This window comes from Rhinoraja longicauda, chromosome 2 (genome assembly GCF_053455715.1).
Source record: "Rhinoraja longicauda isolate Sanriku21f chromosome 2, sRhiLon1.1, whole genome shotgun sequence".
NCBI lineage: Eukaryota > Metazoa > Chordata > Chondrichthyes > Rajiformes > Arhynchobatidae > Rhinoraja > Rhinoraja longicauda.
In genome coordinates, this window is record NC_135954.1 from 13,033,455 (window position 1) to 13,059,813 (window position 26,359).

Consider the following 26,359-nt stretch of genomic DNA (forward strand, 5'->3'; position numbering starts at 1 on the left):
GTTCATAAAAACATTCCGCCAGTTCAGCACATACCCCAAAGGGTATTCACCCTCTCAGTCAAACATAAACAAGAGGGTCAAGCTGAACTTGTGAGGCTACTAGCAAAAGGTGTCATTGAAAGAACAAAACATGAACCTTTGGAATTTGTGTCTACAGGGTACTTTCTAGCAGGCATTGATTTAAAAGATGCCTACTACTCAGTACCCATACACAAGGAGCACCGTAAATAATTAAAATTTATCTGGAAGTCATGGCGTACTTAGATAGGGGAAACCTTGGAGACAGCTATTTTGGCAGTAGCAGCCACCAAACGTTTGTTTGAAACTTTGGGGTTTGTCATACATCCAGATAAATCCAATTTTACACCGTCCACTACCATGGACTATCTTGGATTTACGATTGATACTGTTCGCATGGTTGTAACTCTGCCAAAGTGGAAAGCATCACAATTGGCACTATCATGCCACGAACTAATGCATAAACGTCAGCCAACCATACGGCAGGTAGCTAGAGTTATTGGTAAAATGGTAGCAGCTTTTCCAGCTGTACAATTTGGGCCTTTTCACTACCAAAATTTACAAAGAACAAAAGTTCACGCACTAAAACAAAACTCAGGTCACTTTGACCGAGCCATGTATTTAACTGCTGAATCCATTACAGAGTTACAATGGTGAACAAGGAACATTAGCCTCAGTTTCCAGTCCCATAATTATCACCAACCCAGTATTAACCATTCAAACGGATGCCAGTGCTTTGGGCTGGGGAGCAACTAACATGCTATCCAGCACAGGGGGCAGATGGACTAATTCTGAATCATCTTGCCTACAGACACGGGGTATCAACTATTTAGAAATGTTGGGTGCGTTTTATGGTTTAAAAGCATATGCATCTAATACGCATCATGCACATGTCCGGTTGCAATTAGATAATACCACGGTGGTGGCTTATATCAACCACATGTGTGGTATAAAGTCAATATCGTGTGATAAATTGGTCAACATAATCTGGCAATGGTGTGTCGAAAGACATACTTGGTTATCAGCAACTTACCTACCAGGTAAGCAAAATACAGTGGCAGACACCAGGTCACGCAAATTTAACGATAACATCAAATGGATGTTTAAATCCCAAAATATTTGCCGAAATTACAAAGCAATATGGCACACCAGATATCGATCTATTTGCATCCAGGCTGAATCACCAGGTACCAACGTATGTCGCTTGGGAACCAGACCCTGAGGCAGCAGCAGTTGATGCATTCACGCTGTATTGGGGGAAAATGTTCTTTTATGCTTTTCCTCCCTTCTGCCTCATCAGTCGGGTATTACGGAAGATTCAATTGGATTCCGTCCCCAGCAGTCCGGAATTATTAATCCACCCAGTGTCAGGCATTAGTCACCCGTGCCATGACAGAGTCAATCTCCTGGCTTGCAGATTCTAAAAAGACCTCTACTGGGCCTGGGACTGTCTGAGGACGCCATCAACATGATGACCGCATCCCACCGGGAGTCCACCAGGAGACAATACCTGACCAATATAAGGAAATGGGAACGGTATTGCTCCAAAACAGGAACTACCTACACTACAGCGACACCCACCAGTGTTGTGCAATTCCTCGTTGGATTACATCAGGAAGGACTCAGCTACAGCGCCATAAATACAGCCAGGAGTGCGTTGTCAGCTTATTTGGTTCCAGCAGCAGGACAACTGGCTTTGGGGTCCCATCCACTAGTAATCAAAATCATGAGGGGATGTCAGCATTGTGCTGACGTACCTTAGCGGATGGCCACCGCCCAGGGCACTCACGCTGGAACAACTTACACTGAAATCAGTCATGCTCATGGCACTAGTGTCAGCTTAAAGGGTACAATCCCTCCACCTTCTGAGGCTGGACAGCATGACAGAGTCATTGGACTGTTTCACATTCCATATTCAGGGACTGGTCAAACAAACTAGACCAGGTACCACGCCTCCAGTCATGGAGTTCTGGGCATATTCATCTGAACCACGGCTGTGTGCCAAGACCACCTCGCCAATTACATAGACACAACATACAACTTAAGAGGGAGAGAAAAAGCCTTATGGATAAGCCACAAGAAGCCTCATGGTCAGGTGACGAGCCAAACCATTTCAAGGTGGCTCAAGCAGGTGCTTAAGTCCGCGGGAGTCAATACGAATGTTTACAAATCTCACTCCACCAGGGCTGCATCTACGTCGGCGGCTAGTCAAATGGACGTGCCTATTGACCATACTCTGGCCAGAGCAGCATGGTCCTCGGAAAGAACTTTCCAAAGGTTCTATAATAAACCGCTGGCGCAACCTGCTACATTTGCAGACAGAATTTTAGAGTCTGCAGATAATATTTAATTTGAGCCCTGGGGAGCTCTCTGTTTTTTGTTGTCATTAATAAACCTTTTTTGTTCACAAACAGGGTTCTTGATCGCGATAACATACTTCCTCCCTCTAAGGTCTTCAGACAGTGAGTGAAGCATGAGCTGGTACACGGTTCGGAATCACAGAGCTTTGAAGTCTTCACGTAGTCACTCACGTGACTCCGAAATAAAATAGTAAGATTAAATGAGAACTTACCAGTTCGAAGTTTGATCTGTATTTTATGAGGAGTTACGATGAGGGACTACGTGCCCTCCGCTCCCACCCTTTTTTATACAGATCAACTGGTAATCAAGTTCTTATTTTTTCTTTACTATATTTATTTCAATCGTTGTGTTTTTTCTGTGAATCCACACCGCTGCTTTGAAGAATGTCGCGCATGCGTGCTGGACGGGGTCTTCACGTAGTCCCTCATCGTAACTCCTCATAAAATACAGATCAAACTTCGAACTGGTAAGTTCTCATTTAATCTTACTATTTTGGATGATCAGCCATGAACATATTAGACAATAGACAATAGACAATAGGTGCAGGAGGAGGCCATTCGGACCGTCGAGCCGGAGCCACCGTTCAATGTGATCATGGCCGATCATTCTCAATCAGTACCCCGTTCCTGCCTTCTCCCCATACCCCCTGACTCCGCTATCCTTAAGAGCTCTATCTAGCTCTCTCTAGAAAGCATTCAGAGAATTGGCCTCCATTGCCTTCTGAGGCAGAGAATTCCACAGATTTACAACTCTCTGACTGAAAAAGGTTTTCCTCATCTCAGTTCTAAATGACCTACCCCTTACTCTTAAACTGTGGCCCCTGGTTCTGGACTCCCCCAACATTGGGAACATGTTTCCTGCCTCTAGCATGTGCAACCCCTTAATAATCTTATATGTTTCAATAAGATATGGTTTCATTGAATGGTGGTGCTGGCTTGAAGGGCCGAATGGCCTACTCCTGCACCTATTGTCTATGTTTCTACCAGGTTCCGTTTCAGATCGTTGTCAGGGAAAAGGTTTGGGGGAAGATCCTATGGAAAAAGCTTGAAGTAAGGATTGAAAACCGCAGCCATTGTGTTGATGGAGAAAACCTGTGATCCTCCAAGAACTGGATGTGGCTCTTTGTCACTGGATTTACGTATAAAGGGTCAAAAAAATGACGTGACTGAGCTGGGTGCAGTCAGTATCAATGTGAGAACTGACATTAATTTTCAGATGGAAAGACACAAAATGCTGGAGTAACTCAGCAGGTCTGGCAGCATCCTGGGAGAACATGGAGAGGAGACATTTCAGGTCAGAACCCTTTCTCAGACAGATCAGTCTGAAGAAGGCCCCCGACCTGATACATCACCTATCCAAGCTCTCCAGGGGTTCTGCCTGAGCCTGCTGAGTTACCCCAGCACTTTGTGTCTTTCCTCGCTAAACCAACATCTGCAGTTCCTTGTTCCTACATTAATATTAAGACATTGCTGATGGTCAGTTTGTGAGAGGAGGAGAAGGTGTGGCAATGGCAGGTGAGGTGCAGGACAAGTATTGATCCTTGGAAGCCACTAGAGATAATGGTGTGGGCGATGGGAAGAGAAGCTGCAGATATAGTAACAGACCTGGGCAATTGTGGTCCCATCAAATTTAACAGTGGAGACAGGGTGGAAAATAGTGGTGTGAGCAAATAGATGGTGAAGGTGGAAAAGGACACATTATATTTGCACAGGATGTTTTTTTTTGTTGCCTTTTTTTTTTAGAGATACAGCGTGGAAACAGGCCCTTCGGCCCACCGGGTCTGCGCCGCCCAGCGATCCCCGCACATTAACACTATCCTACACCCCAGGGACATTTTTTACATTTACCCAGTTAATTAACCTACATACCTGTACGTCTTTGGAGTGTGGGAGGAAACCGAAGATCTCGGAGAAAACCCACGCAGGTCACGGGGAGAACGTACAAACTCCGTACAGACAGCACCCGTAGTCAGGATAGGAGACTTATTAACAAATAACTTTTGATCAGAGGCATGTTTGCACTAATGATATGGCCAGGTGCCAGAATTGGGGGGGGGGGGGTTAAAGCAAACACTGAACAATACAAGCTTGATTTTGGGTGGCGATCGCTGCCAGTTCTGACCTGCTCCCTCTCCCCTGACTCTCAGTCTGAAGGAGGGTCTCGACCTGAAATGTCATCTATTCCTTTTCTCCAGAGATGCTGTCTGGCCCACTGAGTTACTTCAGCATTGTGTGGCCATCTTTGGTGTATCCAGCATCTGCAGTTCCTTCCACCACATGATTTTGGGTGGCTGCACAACAGTCAACTTGGCGCAACGGATAAAGATCCCAACACAGAGTGTCTTTTACGAAGGAATGGTGCAGACAAAGAACAGATTATTGCAACAACCAGAACTCTCCAACCAGGCTTTTATCTGAAAAAGTTTGAAAAAGGGTCTTGACACAAAACATCACCCATCCCTTCTATCCAGAGATGCTGCCTGTCCCGCTGAGTTACTCCAGCATTTTGTGACTATCCAGGCTTTTAGCACCCAGCAATGCCGAAAGTAGCCCCTGAATGTGTGTACGGAAAACGGGAAAGAATATTTAAATACAGAGGGCTCTCACCTTGTATTGAAAAACATATAAAATTATTAAGGGATTGGACACGCTAGAAATATGTTCCCGATGTTGGGGGAGTCCAGAACCAGGGTCACAGTTTAAGAATAAGGGGTAGGCCATTTAGAACGGAGATGAGGAAGAACTTTTTCAAACAGAGAGTTGTGAATTTGTGGAATTCTCTGCCTCAGAAGGCAGTGGAGGCCGATTCATTGGATGCATTCAAAAGAGTGTTAGATAGAACTTTTAGGGCTAGCAGAATTAAGGGATATGGGGGAGAAGGCAGGAATGGACTACTGATTTTGGATGATCAGCCATGATCACATTGAATGGCAGTGCTGGCTCGAAGGGCCGAATGGCCCTATATATTGTCTGTACATGTATGTATTTATGAAAACATGGAAAAGGTCCTTAAATCTTTTGATGTCCCACAGCTGAATTTAGTTTAGTTTAGAGATACAGTGTGAAAATCGGCCCTTAGGCCCACCGAGTCCATGCCGACCAGTGATCCTCGCACGTTAACACTATCCTACCCACACACTAGGGACACTTTACAATTTTACCAAGCCAATTAACTTACAAATCTGTATATCTTTGGAGTGTGGGAGGAAACCGAAGCACCCGGAGAAACCCCCATCGCAGGTCACGGGAGAACGTGCAAACTCCGTACAGACAGCGCCCGCAGTCAGGATCAAAACCGGGTCTCAGGCGTTGCAAGTATATCTGTATACCTGCTCTAACTAGGTAATACACTATTGCATCCTTTCCTACAACTGAACAAGCATTAAACTGCATCAATTATATGCATTCCAAACATCAAATCTGTGCATATTTTGACAGACTGTCATCTAATTATTTTATCCAAGTTCCAAATAAGACAGATATATAACCGGGTTCCATAAATTGACTGCCTGCCTTTCAGACCTGGTTTCAGCTGAGCTGGAAATATCAATTTGCCTATGCGTAAAGGAACCAATTGTTCCCACCCTCCCCCATTCTCCGCATCACCACCCACTCCCAAGGGAAGTGGAGACACCACAGTTATCATTGGAGCTCGCAAGGTTACAGCACTTGACAAGTCCAGGAGTTGAATGATGTCCTCAGAGCCAATGCAGTATTTCAATTTGAAGCCACACTCTTCAACCACCCCCTCCCTGCGTTCCACGTGAATTGCACACGATGTAGAACCACTCCAGGCACTGCAATTTATGCTCCAATCAACCACATCAGCTCTTAAAAATAGGCATCAGAATATCCACTATATATTCAAATCACCAATGAAGACATATTGCAGGTCAGGGCAGCGCAGCAAACAAATATTCTATTTGCGTCTGAACAAAGCAGCAGCAGCAGCAGCAACAAATAATGTGAGGTGATCTCTTGTTAACACGTTCACAACTCAAAGCACCACTTTGATTGAATTTCCAGGTTCAGGATATTCTAACACAGCTCCAGAAGACTTTGGTTAAGCTGCATTTGGAGTATCGCGTGCCGTTCTGCTCTTCCCATTACAGGGGCTTTGGTGAGACTGCAAAGGGGGTTTACCAGAATACTCGACACACGAAGATGGAGCGACTCAGCGGGTCAGACAGCATCTCTGGAGAAAAGGAATAGGTGATGTTTTGGGTCAAGACCCTTCTTCAGACTGAGAGTCAGGGGAAAAGGAAACAAGAGGTATAGGCGGTGACAGAGAGAGATATAGAACAAACTAAACCAAGAGGACCCGTTGGGCCCAAACCTCTCCTGCATTGGTACAGCACCCTCTCCTCCCTACTCCCCCCCTTCCTCTCCCTCCCTTCCCCTCACTCCCCCCTCCTCCCCTCACTCTCCCCTCCCCCTCCCCCCACTCCATCCCCCTCAAACCCCCCCTTATCCTCCCTCCTCCCCCTCCCTCCCTCCCCCCCCCTCTATCACCCTCCCTCCCCCTTCCCTCCCTAGGTGATAGATTGAAACTTTAAAATATGAATAACTTTAAAAATATAACACCGATTTCAATGAAACTTCTTCCATTAGCACCAAAGGGACGACGGTGAGTAAGGTGGGCCTAAAATTGTCGCGCTATCGTATACCGATTTGGCTGTAGTTCAGGAACAAACAAACAAACAAACGAGAGTTTTAGTATATAGATGAGTGAAAGATATGCAAAAAAAAGTAATGATGATAAAGGAAACAGGCCATAGTTAGTTGTGGGCTAGGTGAAAACGAGAATGCTGCCTGAATTAGAGGGTTTCAGCGACAAAGAAACGTTGGATAAACTTGTATTGTTTTCTCTGGAACGTCGAAGATTGAGGGGAAACTTGATAGAAGTATAACATTTTGAGAGGAGAGCAGTCAGAACTTTTTTCCCAGGGTGGAGATGGCCAACACTAGAGGGTGAGAGGGGGACAGTTTAATGGTGAAATGTGCGACATGTTTTTTTATATACCGAGAATAAAAGAAGTCTGGAAAGAATTGCCAGGGGTGGGGTGGAGGCAGATACAATTGCGGTGTTTAAGAGGCACTTTTAGATAGGCACATGTAAGAACAGGGAACAGAAGGATATGGAAGGCCAAGTCATCTACCTGCATGTAATACATATCCCACCATGTGCCTATCCAAACATCTATCCCCCGGGGAACAAAGGCTGAAGAAGGCCGGGTGTGGAGAGGGACGACGGTTCGCAGGACGACAGTAATAGACAATAGACAATAGGTGCAGGAGGAGGCCATTCGGCCCTTCGAGCCAGCACCGCCATTCAATGTGATCATGGCTGATCATTCTCAATCAGTACCCCGTTCCTGCCATCTCCCCTGACTACACTATCCTTAAGAGCTCTATCCAGCTCTCTCTTGAATGCATTCAGAGAATTGGCCTCCACTGCCTTCTGAGGCAGAGAATTCCACAGAATGGAGTAGGGGACGGTTACAACGGGCCTTTGTGGCCAACTGTAGCTGGGACTGCAAAATGGCGCCTCTTGCATAAGGACTCAATATAATGGATCACGTACAGGCAGATGAGATCATTTTAACTAGGCATCGTGTTCAGCAAAACACTGCGGGCCATAGAGTCATAGAGTGATACAGTGTGGCAACAGGCCCTTCGGCCCAACTTGCCCACATCGGCCAACATGTCCCAGCAACACTAGTCCCACCTGCCTGCGCTTGGTCCATATCCCTCCAAACCTGTCCTATCCATGTACCTGTCTAACTGTTTCTTAAATGTTGGAATAGTCCCAGCTTTAACTACTCCTCTGGCAGAGTGTTCCATACACCCACCACCCTTCGTGTGAAAACGTTACCCCTCAGATTTCTATTAAATCTTCTCCCCTTTCACCTTGAAGCTACGTCCTCTGGTCCTCGATTCCCCTTCTCTGGGCAAGAGACTCTGTGCATCAACCCGATCTATTCCTCTCATGATTTTGTACAGGGTCCGTCCCTGTGCTGTACTGTTCCATTTACAATTAGCAAACTACTGCAGACATAGATATCTGAAATGTCCCACGCCTGCCTCTTTTCCAGCTTTCTCCTCCCCACTACAATCAATCTGAAGAAGGGTCCTGACCCGAATCGTCACTGATCCATGCAGTTTCAATGGACACTGGCCAGGACCATTCTATGATTTAAAACGTGAAAAGTAAACGTGTATATATTTTTTTAAAAGATGACCCTTTGATTTCCTTCAGAGTTGTTTGCAGCAACATTTTCCTTATTTTCTGGAAACCCCAGGACAGTCCAGCAGCGTTATTGCCGACTGACTTGTGTTCACTGGCATTACACAGAAACCCAATGACAATTTTCAGAACCCACTGTGAATAATACATAGAAACATAGAACCCACTGTGAATAATACATAGAAACATATATCAAACATTCTTCCTTGAAGTATTTGCAGTCCAGAGGCTAGGATACACCGTGACCTCTGCTTTACTTGCTTTTGCCTGAATAAATAAAATATATTATGCCCTTTTCCTTTTGCCAAAGCTACACATCAAATTTACAGAGCTGGAAGAAAGCTCCATTCATCCATGATAATCACTGGAGAGAATTATTCTGCTGCTGGCAACATTCATTTTACTTTCGGATTCATCGTCTCCCTATTTGAAATGGAGTAGACAGGAATCTCTTCTGGGACTAACTCCACACTATTCCGATAAATGGAATATAATAAGCCACGTTACTCATTTGCAAAGTAAAAACACAACAAGAGAGCAGGCCTGATCTAATAACCCCTTGGATTATTTTTGATCGGACTTTAATGGCTTTATCTTGCACTAAACGTTATTTATTTAGTTTAGTTTAGTTTAGAGATACAGCGTGGAAACAGGCCCTTCGACCCAAGGAGTCCGCATCGACCAGCGATCCCCGCTACAAACACTATCCTACACGCACTAGGGACAATTATACCTAGCCAATTAACCTACAAACCTGTACGTCTTTGGAGTGTGGTGGGAAACCGAAGACCTTGGAGAAAACCCACGCAGGTCACGGGGAGAACGTACAAACTCCAAACAGACAAGCACCCATAGTCAGGATCGAATCCGGGTCTCCAGCGCTGTAAGGCAGTAGCTCTACCTCTACGCCACCGTGCCGCCTTTCATGTTATTCCTTTTATCATGTACACTGTGGATGGTTCGATTGTAATCATGTATTGTCTTCCCGCTGACTGGGCAGCACGCAACAAAAGCTTTCCACTGTACCTCGGTACATGTGACAATAAACTAAACTCAACATATTGGAGGAAGAAATATATAATAATAAACCACCTCAAGAAGACTTAAGCACAATAAATCCATCACCATGTCCTCATTTCATTGATGTCATTTCAGTTCTAGTTTCACCAAAAAGGACTCCGACTTTGTCTCAATATTTGGTTAGTTAATAACCCTTATAAGTAGTTAAGCTGGCTATATGGTCTCACATCTCCACTTGTGCAAACTGATCAGAGACATTTTTAAATAAACTTAAAAACTGAGCAGTCGGCAGTTTCCATTCCCTTTTAGATATTAAATTCTTGCAGCTACTTGTGCCAAAGCAGTGAGCCACTGCATGAGCACAATGGGAATAAAAGTGCAAGTGAAAGGGCACAGTCTGACGATCTTGCCCTCGTGATGCGTGCCGGCTGGGAAAAGCAGCAGGAAATTCAGTTTGCAAACATTTCTCTCAAAATCGTGTATGTGACAATCCGCATGGTAAAAAATGGGCTCCCTTGGATAAAGTCAGGGATTATAAACATGAAGGAACTGCAGATGCTGGTTTACACCGAAGATAGACACAAATTGCTGGAATAACTCAGCGGGGCAGGCAGCGTCTCTTGTTGGAAGGAATGGGCGGTGTTTCGGGTTGAGTCTGAAGAAGGATTTCGACCCGAAACGTCACCCATTCCTTCTCTCCAGAGATGCTGCCCGTCCCGCTGAGTTACTCCAGGTTTTTGTGTCTATCGTCAATTATAAATGTGATACTGTTTGAGTTATGTCTGGCCGGTGAGGCTACTGGTTGCTTGGGTCCACTTTGCGAACTCTTACAGTTTTATTTTGGGATGATGCTCATAATGGAGGGAGGAAGGATACCGAGGGACCTCCAACTTGATCTCTGTGGCTAGTAAAATTCAGCTCTAATTGAGCAGGCTTGGTTTAGGCAAGAGTAAATTTACCATATCTTGAGTAACTATAGGCCTCCTGGTTTGTATTTACAAAATGACTGGAGTTGAAAAATTCTGATGAGAAAATAATATAATTCAGCACTAGTGGCAAATTAATATATTGGAAATCTTTCATAATCCAATTCTACATATCAAATAACGATCTTATGAAATCTAGAAATTAAACTTTGCCCAGTTATTGAAACCCAACAGACATGCAGCATCAGACTAAATAGGTTTAAGGTGTGGGGGAAAAATCTAATAGGAATCTGAGGGGTAACTTTTTCACACAAAGGTTGGTGGGTGTATGGAACAAGCTGCCGGAGGAGATAGGTGAGGCTGGGACTATCGCAACGTACTGCACCATCCCATCACTCCTGCCTTATATCCAAGGATCCATGGGCCAGGCCACTGATTACTTACCCAGTAACTAAAGCATCATGCAAACCTCTTGTTGGTAGTATGGAGCTCATGAATTTCACTAATCTAAAGCTACAGCAAAACTCAATTAATCTGGCACACTCGTGACTATGGTGCCAGACTAGCAAATATACTGGACCTACAGATGTTGTTCTATTAATACTTCAACATACTTTTAATTCATTTTTCAACAGATGCTCAACAGTACAGAGAAGGTTCACCAGATTGATTCCTGGGACTTTCATATGAAGAAAGACTGGATAGACTCGGCTTGTACTCGCTGGAATTTAGAATTTAGAAGATTGAGGGGGGATCTTATAGAAACTTACAAAATTCTTAAGGGGTTGGACAGGCTAGATGCAGGAAGATTGTTCCCGATGTTGGGGAAGTCCAGAACAAGGGGTCACAGTTTAAGGATAAGGGGGAAGTCTTTTAGGACCGAGATGAGAAAGTTTTTTTTCACACAGAGAGTGGTGAATCTGTGGAATTCTCTGCCACAGAAGGTAGTTGAGGCCAGTTCATTGGCTATATTTAAGAGGGAGTTAGATGTGGCCCTTGTGGCTAAAGGGATCAGGGGGTATGGAGAGAAGGCAGGTACGGGATACTGAGTTGGATGATCAGCCATGATCATATTGAATGGTGGTGCAGGCTCGAAGGGCCGAATGGCCTACTCCTGCACCTATTTTCTATGTTTCTATGTTTCTATGTAACGTCTCAGTCGATGAGTTTCAAGAGACTGCAGGTAAGTTTAAAGATTCAAGTGTTTAGTTGTCAAATGCAGCAGGTATGACCTGGAGCAATGAAGTGATTCCGACTTACGTAAAATCAGACTTAGAGTCATAGTATGGAAATAGGCCCTTCGGCCCAACCTGCCCACACCGGCCAACATGTCCACGACACTAGTCCCACCTGCCTGCGTTTGGTCCATATCCCTCCAAACATGTCCTATCCATGTACCCGTCCAAACGTTTCTTAAAGGTTGCAATAGTAATTGCCTCACTTACATTAGGGTTACATTCAATAGACAATAGGTGCAGGAGGAGGCCATTCGGCCCTTCGAGCCAGCACCGCCATTCAATGTGATCATGGCTGATCATTCTCAATCAGTATCCCATTCCTGCCTTCTCCCCGTACCCCCTGACTCCGCTATCCTTAAGAGCTCTATCTAGCTCTCTCTTGAATGCATTCAGAGATTTGGCCTCCACTGCCTTCTGACGCAGAGAATTCCACAGATTCACAACTCTCTGACTGAAAAAGATTTTCCTCATCTCAGTTCTAAATGGCCTACCCCTTATTCTTAAACTGTGGCCCCTTGTTCTGGACTCCCCCAACATTGGGAACATGTTTCCTGCCTCTAACGTGTCCAACCCCTTAATAATCTTATACGTTTCGATAAGATCTCCTCTCATCCTTCTAAATTCCAGTGTATACAAGCCTAGTCGCTCCAGTCTTTCAACATATGATAGTCCCGCCATTCCGGGAATTAACCTAGTAAACCTATGCTGCACGCCCTCAATAGCAATTCCGTGAGTAAGTCGGAAGTGCCTGCATGTTGATGAGGAAGGCATGGATCTCGTTGCATAGGGAGCTGAAGACATCCAGTTCCCCAACTTTGACACAGAGTTTGGAAGGGAGGACGGTGTTGAAGGCTGAGCTGTAGTCGATGAAAAACAGCCTGGCGTTTCTATTCCTGTTGCCCAGCGCAGAGTGGGGAACCAGCAAGCTCACATCAGTCGTTGATCCGTTGTGGCGGTAGGCGTATTGAAACAGGTTGTTACCGAGGCAGGAATTGACCTGCGTCAGAGCCAACGTCTCAAAGAACATCACAAAGGGGACACAGGAATCCAGAAGCTGGTGAGTGGTAAGTGAGTGTAGGAGCCACCAAACTGGTGAGAACTTAGCAAGTTAGATGCACACAATCTCTTGCCCAGAGTAGGGGAATCAAGGACCAGAGCACATGGGTTCAAGGTGAAGGTGAAAAGGTTTAATAGGAATCTGAGGGGTAACTTTTTCACACAAAGGGTGGTGGGTGTATGGAACAAGCTGCCAGAGGAGATAGCTGAGGCTGGGACCATCCCAACGTTTAAGAAACTGTTAGACAGGTACCTGGATAGGACAAGTTTGGAGGGATATGGAGGGGCATGTTGGCTGGTGTGGGCAAGTTGGGCCGAAGGGCCTGTTTCCACACTGTGTCACTCTGTGACTCTGTGACTCTAAGCGCGGGAACTGGGGACCTGGAGAGTAAGAAAGGAGTAGGGGAACTGGGGACAGAGTGAATAGAAAGGGTGTGTGGGAACTGAGGCCCAGTTAAGTGTAAGCTTAAGTTTACTTTAAGTTTAAATTTTAACCACCATATATAAAAATCAGTGGTTTGAAGTTTAAACAATTTTTCCGATGCATGAAACACAGATGGAACCAACAGGCTAATACTTCTAAGTTTATTTCTTCTAAGCCTAGAAGCAGGCCTGCTGAGTTCACTCCTTGCCCACAAGTTCTGTTATTGGACTTTCTCATCTATTCCCTACACATTAGGGCCAATTAACCCACAAACCCATTGGAAACAGGAGCACCCGGAGGCGAAACTCACGGGATTCATCAAGCAGGTATAGACGATCGACAATAGGTGCAGGAGGAGGCCATTCGGCCCTTCGAGCCAGCACCGCCATTCAATGTGATCATGGCTGATCATTCTCAATCAGTACCCCGTTCCTGCCTTCTCCCCATACCCCCTGACTCCGCTATCCTTAAGAGCTCTTTTTGGCTCGCTCTTGAATGCATTCAGAGAATTGGCCTCCGCTGCCTTCTGAGGCAGAGAATTCCATAGATTCACAACTCTCTGACTGTATCATCCGGTGAGCCAGATACCGAACCATTTGGATTTCCAAATGCTTGGGAAAGCAGATTATTGACGTTTAACTGTGTTCACCTGCAGGAAATAAACTTAAGAAGTATTAGCTAGTTGAATCTATCTGCGTTTCATATGTCACAGAATTAATTTAAGCTTCTAACCACTGACTTTTATATACGGCGGTTAAAATGTAATTGATCTTTCAGAGTTGGCACTTGGCCTCAGCTGTCAGAGCAGCCAAGGGGATACTAATGGATTACAAAATGCATTTTGTGCTCATGCAGTGAGTCACTGTCACAGAGGCACTGATAGATGAATGCAGGCAAGAGGTGACCCAAAAGATTTCTGTCAAATTAGAAAGCTGCTTGAAGGAGACAAGTCAATTTGTGGGCAAGTTTAAAGTCAATGGTCATCAATGTAAGGTGGTCATAAACAAATCCGATAAGGGATTCGTGAGGAGGTTCCGGAGAGAGAGAGAGAGAGAGAGCACGCACGCACGCACGCACACGGGTTCAATCCTGACCACGGGTTTTTAGATTTAGATTTAGAGATACAGCGCGGAAACAGGCCCTTCGGCCCACCGAGTCCGCGCCGCCCAGCGATCCCCACACACTCTGGGGACAATTTTTACCCAGTCAATTAACCTACATACCTGCACGTCTTTGGAGTGTGGGAGGAAACCGAAGATCTCGGAGAAAACCCACGCAGTTCACGGGGAGAACGTACAAACTCCGTACAGACGGCGCCTGTAGTCAATGGGTGCTGTCTGTCCGGAGTTTGTTCATTCTCCCTGTGACCACGTGGGTTTTCTCTGGGTGCCCCGGTTTCCTCCCACACTCCAAAGGCGTGCAGGTTTAACGGCTAATTGGCTTCGGTAAATTGTCCCCCAGTGTGTAGGGTAGAACTAATGAGTGGGTGATCACTAGTTGGCGTGGACTCAGTGAGCCAAAAGGCCTGTTTCCACACTTTATCACTAAACTAAACTAAACGAAACACAAGGGAGGAAGGGACAGAACAATAGACAATAGACAATAGGTGCAGGAGGAGGCCATTCAGTCCTTCGAGCCAGCACCGCCATTCAATGTGATCATGGCTGATCATTCTCAATCAGTACCCCGTTCCTGCCTTCTCCCCATACCCCCTGACTCCGCTGTCCTTAAGAGCTCTATCTAGTTCTCTCTTGAATGCATTCAGAGAATTGGCCTTCTGAGGCAGAGAATTCCACAGATTCACAACTCTCTGACTGAAAAAGGTTTTCCTCATCTCAGTTCTAAATGGCCTACCCCTTATTCTTAAACTGTGGCCCCTTGTTCTGGACTCCCCCAACATTGGGAACATGTTTCCTGCCTCCAACGTGTCCAACCCCTTAATAATCTTATACGTTTCGATAAGATCTCCTCTCATCCGTCTAAATTCCAGTGTATACAAGCCTAGTCGCTCCAGTCTTTCAACATATGATAGTCCTGCCATTCCGGGAATTAACCTAGTAAACCTACGCTGCACGCCCTCAATAGCAAGAATATCCTTCCTCAAATTTGGAGACCAAAACTGCACACAGTACTCCAGGTGCGGTCTCACTAGGGCCCTGTACAACTGCAGAAGGACCTCTTTGCTCCTATACTCAACTCCTCTTGTTATGAAGGCCAACATTCCATTGGCTTTCTTCACTGCCTGCTGTATCTGCATGCTTCCTTTCAGTGACTGATGCACTAGGACACCCAGATCTCGTTGTACGTCCCCTGTTCCTAACTTGACACCATTCAGATAATACTGTGCCTTCCTATTCTTACCACCAAAGTGGATAACCTCACACTTATCCACATTACACTGCATCTGCCATGCATCCGCCCACTCACACAACCTGTCCAAGTTACCCTGCAACCTCATGGCAACTTCCTCACAGTTCACACTACCACCCAGCTTTGTATCATCTGCAAATTTGCTAATGGTACTTTTAATCCCTTCATCCAACGAACAACAAAGAATTAGATGGCTGGCTATGCGGAAGCAAGTGTGAAACAGAAATGCTGGTGTGAATCATAGACCCGTAGTCATAGACTGTGGCTGTGAATGGCCAGTTACTGTGCTGTGATGTAGAAAGCAAATGCAGATGCTGGTTTACACCCAAGATAACAAAGTGCTGGAATAACTTAGCGGGTCAGGCAGCATCGCGACACAAAGTACTGAACATAGCGAGTCCGATCATGTCCTGTGTCAGTCCGTTCAACTACAATCATGCCAGAGAGTTAAGCAGCTTGAAGTAGTAATGATTCTAGTTTTGATAACTAAATAAATTACGTAAATACACTACTTCAGTGCTTATACAGTGCCCTCCATCATGTTCGGCACAAAGACCCATCATTTATTTATTTGCCTCCGTGCTCCACAATTTGAGATTTGTAACAGAAAAAAATCACATGAGTTAAAGTGCACATTGCCAGATTTTATTAAAAGGTATTTTTATACATTTTGGTTTCACCATGTAGAAATTACAGCTGTGTTTATACATAGTCCACCCATTTCAGGGCACCATAATGTTTGGGACACATGGCTTCACAGGCATTTGTAATTGTTCAGGTGTGTTTAAATGCCTCCTTAATGCAGGTATAAGAGAGCGCTCAGCACCCAGTCTTTCCATCACCTTTGGAAACTTTTATTGCTGTTTATCAACATGAGGTCCAAAGTTGTGCCAATGAAAGTCAAAGAAGCCAATATGAGACTGAGAAACAAGAATAAAACTGGGTGTAGGAGCCATTTTCGTTTAATTTAGTTACTGTCATTGTATTATGGCTATGTTTAATATTTCAAGTTTCTGCCTTTTTTGCATGCTTGTGGGTATAATTTGATACGTAATGGGGAGTGTCTACATGGGAGGAGACTAACGTAGCGACAGAGATTGTGGGTCCGTTTAGTCTCGGAGGATGGAGAGGATAGTTTTTTACCACACTCACGACTGCCACACTCGCGCCAGCTACACTCACAAGGACCACACGGTAATGACTACATGATTTTTATTGTATTGTTTGAAGAAGAAACAGTTGATAAGAACGAAAAGTTATGAATTACTCTTTTGATTTGTGCTACTTTAATAAAGACCAATTAATCAAGAAACAGCGTTTGGAAGATTCGTTTTTGTTATCTCAGAGTGCGGTGTGTGCGTAAGCTTTACCTCCATTCCATCCCTGAGCAGTAATGGCTATCGAAGTTGGACTTTGAGAAAGTATGGAAACTGCCATTACACTGGTAGAGACATCGGCCAAACATGAGGCTTACCAAAATCAACTGTTTGGAACATCATTAAGTAGAAAGAAGCACTGGTGAGCTTACTAATCGCAAAGGGACTGACAGGCCAAGGAAGACCTCCACAGCTGATGACAGAAGAATTCTCTCCATAATAAAGAAAAATCCCAAAACACCTGTCCGACAGATCAGCAACACTCTTCAGGAGTCAGGTGTGGATTTGTCAATGACTACTGTCCGCAGAAGACTTCATGAACAGAAATACAGAGGCTACACTGCAAGATGCAAACCACTGGTTAGCCACAAAAATAGGATGGCCAGGTTACAGTTTGCCAAGAAGTACTTAAAAGAGCTAGCACAGTTCTGGAAAAAGGTTTTGTGGACAGATGAGACGAAGATTAACTTATGTCAGAGTTATGGCAAGAGCAAAGTATGGAGGAGAGAAGGAACTGCCCAAGATCCAAAGCTTACCACCTCATCTGTGAAACACGGTGGTGGGGGTGTTGATCCTGGGCATGTATAGCTGCTGAAGGTACTGGCTCACTTATCTTCATTGATGATACAACAGCTGATGGTAGTAGCATAATGAATTCTGAAGTGGACAGACACATCCTATCTGCTCAAGTTCAAACAAATGCCTGAAAACTCATTGGCCGGCGGTTCATTCTACAGCAAGACAATGATCCCAAACATACTACTAAAGCAACAAAGGAGTTTTTCAAAGCTAAAAAATGGTAAATTCTTGAGTGGCCAAGTCAATCACCCGATCTGAACCCAATTGAGCATGCCTTTTATATGCTGAAGAGAAAACTGAAAGGGACTAGCCCCCAAAACAAGCATAAGCTAAAGATGGCTGCAATACAGGCCTGGCAGAGCATCACCAGAGAAGACACCCAGCAACAGGTGATGTCCATGAATCACAGACTTCAAGCAGTCATTGCATGTAAAGGATATGCACCAAAATACTAAACATGACTACTTTCATTTACATGACATTACTGTGTGCCAAACATTATGGTGCCCTGAAATGGGGGGAACTATGTATAAACACTGCTGTAATTTCTATACGGTGAAACCAAAATGTATAAAAATGGCCTTTATTAAAATCTGACAATGTGCATTTTAACCACGTGTGATTTTTTTCTATTACAAATCTCAAATTGTGGAGTACAGAGGCAAATAAATAAATGATGGGTCTTTGTCCCAAACATTATGGAGGCCACAGTAGCCAGTGATGTAAACAGGAACAGAAATAAGGCTATTCAGACCCAGCAGCCTGCTCCACGATTTAATTAGATCATGGCATGTCCGCATCTTAATTTAATTCATCCATGAAGCTCCATATTCCTTAATTAGCCTGTGCGACAAATATCAACCTTAGCCTTGAGGGTCTATTCAGAATTCATAGCCTTTTAGGGGGAAAGCATAAGAAAGCATAAGAAAATAACTGCAGATGCTGGTACAAATCGAAGGTATTTATTCACAAAATGCTGGAGTAACTCAGCAGGTCAGGCAGCATCTCGGGAGAGAAGGAATGGGTGACTTTTCGGGTCGAGATCCTTCTTCAGACTGATGTCAGGGGGGTGGGGCAAAGGAAGGATATAGGTGGAGACAGGAAGATCTGGGAAGGGGGAGGGGAAGAGAGGGACAGAGGAACTATTTAAAGTTGGAGAAGTCGATGTTCATACCACTGGGCTGCAAACTACCCAGGCGAAATATGAGGTGCTGTTCCTTCAATTTCCGGTGGGCCTCACTATGGCACTGGAGGAGACCCATGACAGAAAGGTCAGACTGGGGATGGGAGGGGGAGTTGAAGTGCTCGGCCACCGGGAGATCAGTTTGGTCAATGCGGACCGAGCGCAGGTGTTCAGCGAAGCGATCGCCGAGCCTGCGCTCACAGAGTCAAACAGCATGGAAACAGACTCTTCGGCTCAATTTGCCCCATCTACACTAGTCCCACCTGGCTACTTTTGGCCCAGATCCCTGCAAACCTACCCTGTCCAAGTACCTGTCTAAATGTTTCTTAATCATTGTGAAAGTACCTGCTAAACATTGCAATAGAACCTGTTTCTGCTGTTTAATGGCCTGACTCTCATTTTAAGATTGGAGCCCTCAATGACATTTCCTCCTCCAGCCTGCATAGTTTCTGTCTAGAGACACAAGGAACTGCAGGTGCTGGTTTACAAAAAAAGACACGAGGTGTTTGGTTTAGTTTAGTTTAGTTTAGAGATACAGCACTGAAGCGGGCCCTTCAGCCCACCGAGTCTGTGCCGACCAACGGTCCCTGTACACTAAAACTATCCTAGACACTAGGGACAATTTACAATTTTTGCCGAAGCTAAATAACCTAAAAACCTGTACATATTTGGAATGTGGGAGGAAACAATAGACAATAGATAATCGGTGCAGGAGGAGGCCATTCAGCCCTTCGAGCCAGCACCACCATTCAATGTGATCATGGCTGATCAGTGATTTTTGTGCGGGTGCTGCTGGTTTTTCAGTCAGAGAGTTGTGAATCTGTGGAATTCTCTGCCTCAGAAGGCAGTGGAGGCCAATTCTCTGAATGCATTCAAGAGAGAGCTAGATAGAGCTCTTAAGGATAGCGGAGTCAGGGGGTATGGGGAGAAGGCAGGAACGGGGTACTGATTGAGAATAATCAACTATGATCACATTGAATGGCGGTGCTGGCTCGAAGGGCCGAATGGCCTCCTCCTGCACCTATTGTCTAAACCTGTGCCCTCTGGTTCGCGATTCCCCGACTCTGGGTAAAAGACTATGCATCTACACAAGGCTCTAAGCAAGGCTCTGAAGAATTAAACCACAGGTTCCCCTACACCCCATAATGCATTCAAAGTGTGTGTGCCTGGTATCAGCGAGTAGTGAAACAGTGCATGGTGTTGGTATTAACAATCAAAGAAGTCAAGTGACAGGCCTTACCCTGATGTAAGCATCCTGATGATGCTTGGCAAAGTACAGCATGTTGTCAAGGGCCAGCATTCCTGGTGGAGTCTCTGTAAAATCCATGGCGGGATTCACGTGATTCTAGAGCAGGGGAGAGGAAAAGCAAACGTTTACACAGAAAGCAGCGGTTCCCAAACAAGCAAATCTTCGCTGCCTAGCACAATTATGGCACAATTATGGCAACACGAAGAGACTGTCAGGCGTCAGGGTTTATGGGGAGAAGGCAGGAGAATGAGGTTGACGGGGAAAGATAGATTAGCCACGATTGAATGGCGGAGTAGACTCGATTGGCTGAATAGCCTAACTCTGCTCCGAGAACTTTTGAACATGAAACTGCGGATGTGGGAATCTTGAGCAAAACATAAGAGTATTGGAGGAACTCAGGCAGATCAGGCAGCATCTGTGGCGGTAATGGTCTTCAGAAGAAGGGTCCCTATCCGAAACGTTGGCTGTCCATCCCCTCCACAGACGCTGCCTGACCCACTGAGTTCCTCCAACACTTTGTCTTTTGATCACTATTATAATCACAGGTAAACATTCAGTCCGATATTAAGGTAGCACAGAGTGAGGCCCCTTGTCCCACTGTGCTTGTTGTGTCTCCATAGAAGAACAATCAGACCCACTCCTTTCCCCTTTCATCCCAGCTGTACAAAAATACGACCTCCAATTTAATACATTCAATTCCCTTTGTCACATAGTGTTGAATTAATTTGGAGATGTAGGTTGAGGGATGACTATTGACCAAAAGACCAGGGAGAACCACCTTGCACTTCTTCAAAAGATAACTTCTTCAAAAGATATTAAAGTGCAATATTCCTTCTGAACTGCACTTCCATAAGTTCCCAGAGCAAAATTTGGCCATTCGGCCCATCAAGTCTACTCCGCCATTCAACAGGGTTGATCTATCTCTCTCTCCTGCCTTCTCCCCATAACCCCTGAAACCCGTACTAATCAAACTCAGGGGTGACCATTCTCAGCACCACTGCTGATAGACAATAGACAATAGGTGTAGGAGGAGGCCATTCGAGCCAGTACCGTCATACAATGTGATCATGGCTGATCATTCTCAATCAGTACCCCGTTCCTGCCTTCTCCCCAAACCCCCTTGACTCCGCTATCCTTAAGAGCTCTATCTAGCTCTCTGATCACTGAAGAAGGCAAATTTGAGCACCTTCACCTTTTGGCACATTTATGATTATTTGAACTCTATGAGAAGTAAACGATCAAAATTATGAGTAAACCTTGGAATCCAGATACAGAGACATGGATAGGAAAGGTTTAGAAGGATTTAGGGCAAATGTGGCCAAATGGGACTAGCTTATTAGGTAGGGCATCTTGGTCAGTCGGAATGAGTTGGGTCGAAGGGACTGTTTCCGTGCTGTAGGTGCCAATAGACTCTAGGGACAGGAAAGGGTAAAAGGGATTGACTGAGCAGGAAAAAATAGACAGCAAAGTACAAAAATTAAATAAACACTGCATTTAAAACAAAACTCTGCAGCAATTTCAGCCTGACATTTGCAAAAGTTATTTCCCTCCCACACCCATGAGGGAGAGTAACAGTAATTGCAAATTATCAATTAATGAAAAGGAACCTGAAATGTACATCACTCTAACATGCTGTGACAAGTTTGCTTTGAATTTACAATGCAAATGCTGTGCCATCCACCATTCAATGCTTTTTAATCACAAGAATATATTTCACCAGTCTGAGTGCAGATTACCACAGGGTTAAGACAGCATTTCATCTTTGGTTTAACTGAGTATCTGCCCCTCATCCAAAGTTGTGGTTCCATTTACTTATCAATAATGGAGAAAGCCATTAGGTTCACTGTTATTTTGGCAGCAAATCTTAGCCCAATGAGACTCTTAATCACATAAAAGTGGCTCGAGTCTTTGAATTATTTCAAAGCCATCACACACAAAAAAATCATGCATTAGCAGAAATAAATGCTATAAAAACAGGAAAGGGATCAAAAGTTCTGGCCTACTCCTGCACCTATTGTCTATTGTCACACTAGGAACAATTTACATTTATACCATGCCAATTAACCTGCAAACCTGTACGTCTTTGGAGTGTGGGAGGAAACCAGAGCACCCGGGGAAAACCCACGCAGGGAGAACATACAAACTCCGTACAGACAACACCTGTAGCTGGGATCAAACCCAGGTCTCTGGCGCTGTAAAGCAACAACTTTACCACTGTGCCACCGTGCTGCCCCAAAGTTTAATTTACATGCTCCTATTTTAAGAATAACGCACTCAAATTTATGCCTGACACCGTATGACAGTGTAGTCGTGTGCGGCGCCTGGCATGTGTTTGATTATCTTGCTTTTTGATTTGCGCTCTATTTTCCATGCATGCAACCCGCACGAAAAACACCAGGTGCCTGTACTAATGTTTGTTTTAAGGCTTTTTTTCCCCTCATGAAATCATCACATTCCCATCTTAATTCCAACAATTTTATCAATGCAACTCGCTTCACCTCTTACTGAAAACAGTAAAATGTCAACAACAAAAACCTGAAATGTCAAATACATCTTTCAATTTCTTGTTCACTTCACTGGTAAAAGGTCAAGCATGCAATTTCAAATATTAACTCGAATGGCTTTTGCACAGCTGCACTGACGGGTCAACCTTCCTTGCTCAGGATTTTTAAAGATCAAGTCTCGGAATTTAAAAGGATCCAAAGAGGATGTGCATGTGCAGGCAGCTCTTGAAACAAAGATACGAGCATCACTTTCCCCAACAACTAGCCATGAACCTGGACATGCACTTCACTTGTGGCTTTGTGGTAACACTCCTGAAGACAGAAGTTCTGGGCCCCCCCATCAGATACTTGCATTCCAAATTAAGCTGCCACTTCAGTCAGAGATGACATCCGTCAAGCAAAATGGGTAACCATTTGGACCTGTAAGAGGATGCCAAGGGGTCTTACCAGACAGTTCAAATCAAGACAGATGATATCCCTCTCACTTCCAACCACCTCACCCTGATCATCTGGATAAAACTTAGCACTCAAGTAATCTCAGTGAAACAGGATGTTTGATGACTATTTGGAATTGATGGCAGGTTTGCGGATGATACGGAGATAGGTGAGGGGCCAGGTAGTGTTGAGGAAGCAGGGAATCTGCAGAAGGACTTGGACTGGTTGGCAGAGTGGGCAAATGGAATAGAGCGTAGCAAAGTCTACGGCCATGCATTTTGGTAGCAGCAATAAAGGTGTCGACTACTTTCTAAATGGGGAAAGGATTCAAAAATCGGATGCGCAAAGGGACTTGAGAGGGCTGGTTGCAGGATTCCCAAATGGTTAATTTGCAGGCTGAGTTGGTGGTAAGGAAGGCAAATGCAATGCTAGCATTCATTTCGAAGGGACATGAATATAAAAGCAGGGATGTAATGCCGAGGCTTTATAAGGCGCTGATGAGGAAGCATTAGGAATATTGTGAGCAGTTTTGGTCCCCATATCTGTGGACTATCGCATATTGGTGGGCCTGTTTCCACGCTGTATCCCTGAACTAAACATGACATGAATGTGTCCCACCGTCAAGGTAACTGTCGTTGAGGTGAACATTAAAGAGTGCGCTCTGTATCTATGAGAGCACATTCAGCCAGGAGCCTCAAACCTTCAAGAGAATTTAAAGGTGGGGATAGAAAAGAGACAAGGTCTTTCCAGGTGAGACAGAGGTTCACCTGCACCTCCTCCAACCTCATCTATTGCATCCGCTGCTCTAGATGTCAACTTATTTACATCGGCGAAACCAAGCGCAGGCTCGGCGATCGCTTCGCTGAACACCTGCGCTCGGTCCGCATTAATCAAACTGATCTCCCGGTGGCCGAGCACTTCAACTCCCCCTCCCATTCCCAGTCTGACCTTTCTGTCATGGGCCTCCTCCAGTGCCATAGTGAGGCCCACCGGAAATTGGAGGAACAGCACCTCATATTTCGCCTGGGCAGTTTGCAGCCCAGTGGTATGAACATCGACTTCTCAAACTTTAGATAGCTCCTCTGTCCCTCCCGTCCCCTCCTCCTTCCCAGATGTCCCTCTATCTTCCTGTCTCCACCTATATCCTTCCTTTGTCCCGCCCCCCTGACATCAGTCTGAAGAAGGGTCTCGACCCGAAACGTCACCCATTCCTTCTCTCCTGAGATGCTGCCTGACCTGCTGAGTTACTCCAGCAGTTTGTGAATAAAAACCTTTGATTTGTACCAGCATCTGCAGTTATCTTCTTATAGAAAAGAGACAAACTGGTGACTGATTCCCACTGCGACAGCCGTTTCACAGGTGCTTTTAGTTAATCTCGCATTTGAACAGCCAGATTGAAAGCCAAATAAAACGTAGAATCGATCAAAGAAACAAAAGCAATAAGTGACGCATGGCCATCCATCAGGCAGCTTTTTGCAAAAAGCGAACCAGACAGCTAAGCACAGCGTGGCGCTGAGCAAAGCTCCTTTCGACTAGAAGTGGGACACTGATAAATAACCCAGAGGCAATGGTCAGTGTGTGATTCAGTCTCCAGGAGCATTTACCTACCACAAAAAATTAATCTTCTAATAACACAAACTCACTCAGAAAGGCTGCTGCGATAATGCTTTACCAAAGGGCCTTTGATTTTGTTCATAAAATCGCTGTCTGTGAAAAACTAACAGCAATGTTCAATAGTGAAATTGGCGCTGCTGGTAATTCATGAAATGAATCATTAAAATGAAACATCTGCAAAGTAGTTAAAATAATCAGCATTATGGAGGGAAATGATGAAACACAATTAAGAAAGATTTAGCTGGCTATTCAGAAAATAAATCCTTAACCATAACGGAATCGAGAAATATTCTGCACTGCTGGGGGAAAAAAACAAGCGACTTTATAATTATAGATTATAGTAGAACTAATTTATTCATGGAAATTAATCCAAATTAATTTGGGATTCAAAGCTGTAATGATAACTGAAATGATTTCAACAGTTCAAAGGGAGCAAAGCTGGAATATTTATATTATTCATGCAAAACTATTTTAAATTTAAATTGCTTTGTTGTCAATTGCTACCATACCAAGAGCCAATGATCTCAGCCGGGACGGTAGATGTAATGAATCACCTGGGAAGATGAAGTGCTTTTTTACTCTGCATAAATAATGAATGGCCAATTTATAAATGTGATCCAACCATGTCATGTCAAAAAATTGGCCCAAAATCTTGGTCTTCAAAGGTGGTTTGCTGCCAATCAGACAACCTTCCCAACTCAAACACAGTCGATAAAATAAGTAACGTCTTTCTTGCAAAAACAGGAACTGATTCACAGACTCATAGAAAATCATAGAGTTATACAGCACTGCAACAGGCCGTACAACCCAACTTGCTCCTGCCGACCAAGATGCCCCATCTACACAAGTCCCACCTGCCTGCATTTACCCCATATCCCTCTAAATATTTCCTATCTGTATCTGTCCAAATGTCTTTTAAATGTTGTTATTTTACCTGCCTCAACTAACTCTAGCAGATGGTTCCCAAATACCTACCACCCTCTGTGTGGAAAAGTCGTATTTAAGATTCCTATCATTTCTTTCCCCTCTCATCTTAAACCTATGTCTTCCAGTTCTTGATTCCCCTACTCTGGTCCCTGTTTTTGCAATAAAGACTCTGTGCATTCACCCAATCTATTCTCTTCATGATCTTATACATCTCTGTAAGATCATCCCATCATTTTCCTGCGCTCCAAGGAATAAAGTCCTAGCCTGCCACATAAACACCAATAGCTCAGCCACAAAAGACCTGGCAAGATCCTCGTAAATCTTCTGTGCAATCTTTCCAGCTTAACAACATCCTTCCTTCCCACTTGCCAACTGATTAAGATCCTGCTGTAATTTTTGATAACCATGTTTAAAAGAATGAGGGGGGACCTCATTGAAACGTACAGAACAGTGAAAGGCTTGGATAGGGTGGATGTGGAGAGGATGTTTCCACTAGTGGGAGAGTCTAGGACTAGAGATCATAGCCTCAGAATTAAAGGATGTTCTTTTAGGAAGGAGATGACGAGGAATTTATTTCGTCAGAGGGTGGTGAATCTGTGGAATTCATTGCCACAGATGGCTGTGGAGGCCAAGTTGGTGGATATTTTTAAGGCAAAGATAGTTTTTTGATTAGTACGGGTATTAGAGGTTATGGGGAGAAGGCAGGAGAATGGGGTGAGGAGGGAACAATAGATCAGCCATGATTGAACGGCAGAGTAGACTTGATGGGCCGAATGGCCTAATTCTGCTAATATCACTTATGATCTTCGTTATCTATACCACCCACTTTAGCA

The 26,359-nt window shown here is 44.6% G+C and overlaps 1 protein-coding gene across 4 annotated transcripts in view; it reads right to left on the reverse strand.

Moving 5' to 3' along the window:
* The window catches only part of elmo1 (engulfment and cell motility 1 (ced-12 homolog, C. elegans)), a 308,339-nt gene that overhangs the window by 143,390 nt on the left and 138,590 nt on the right, over positions 1 to 26,359 (reverse strand). For all 4 annotated transcript variants that reach the window (XM_078415056.1, XM_078415031.1, XM_078415048.1 and 1 more), the window contains one exon: positions 20,038 to 20,142. In XM_078415056.1, coding sequence (XP_078271182.1) covers positions 20,038 to 20,142 — 105 coding nt within the window. The remainder of the gene's footprint in view (positions 1 to 20,037; positions 20,143 to 26,359) is intronic.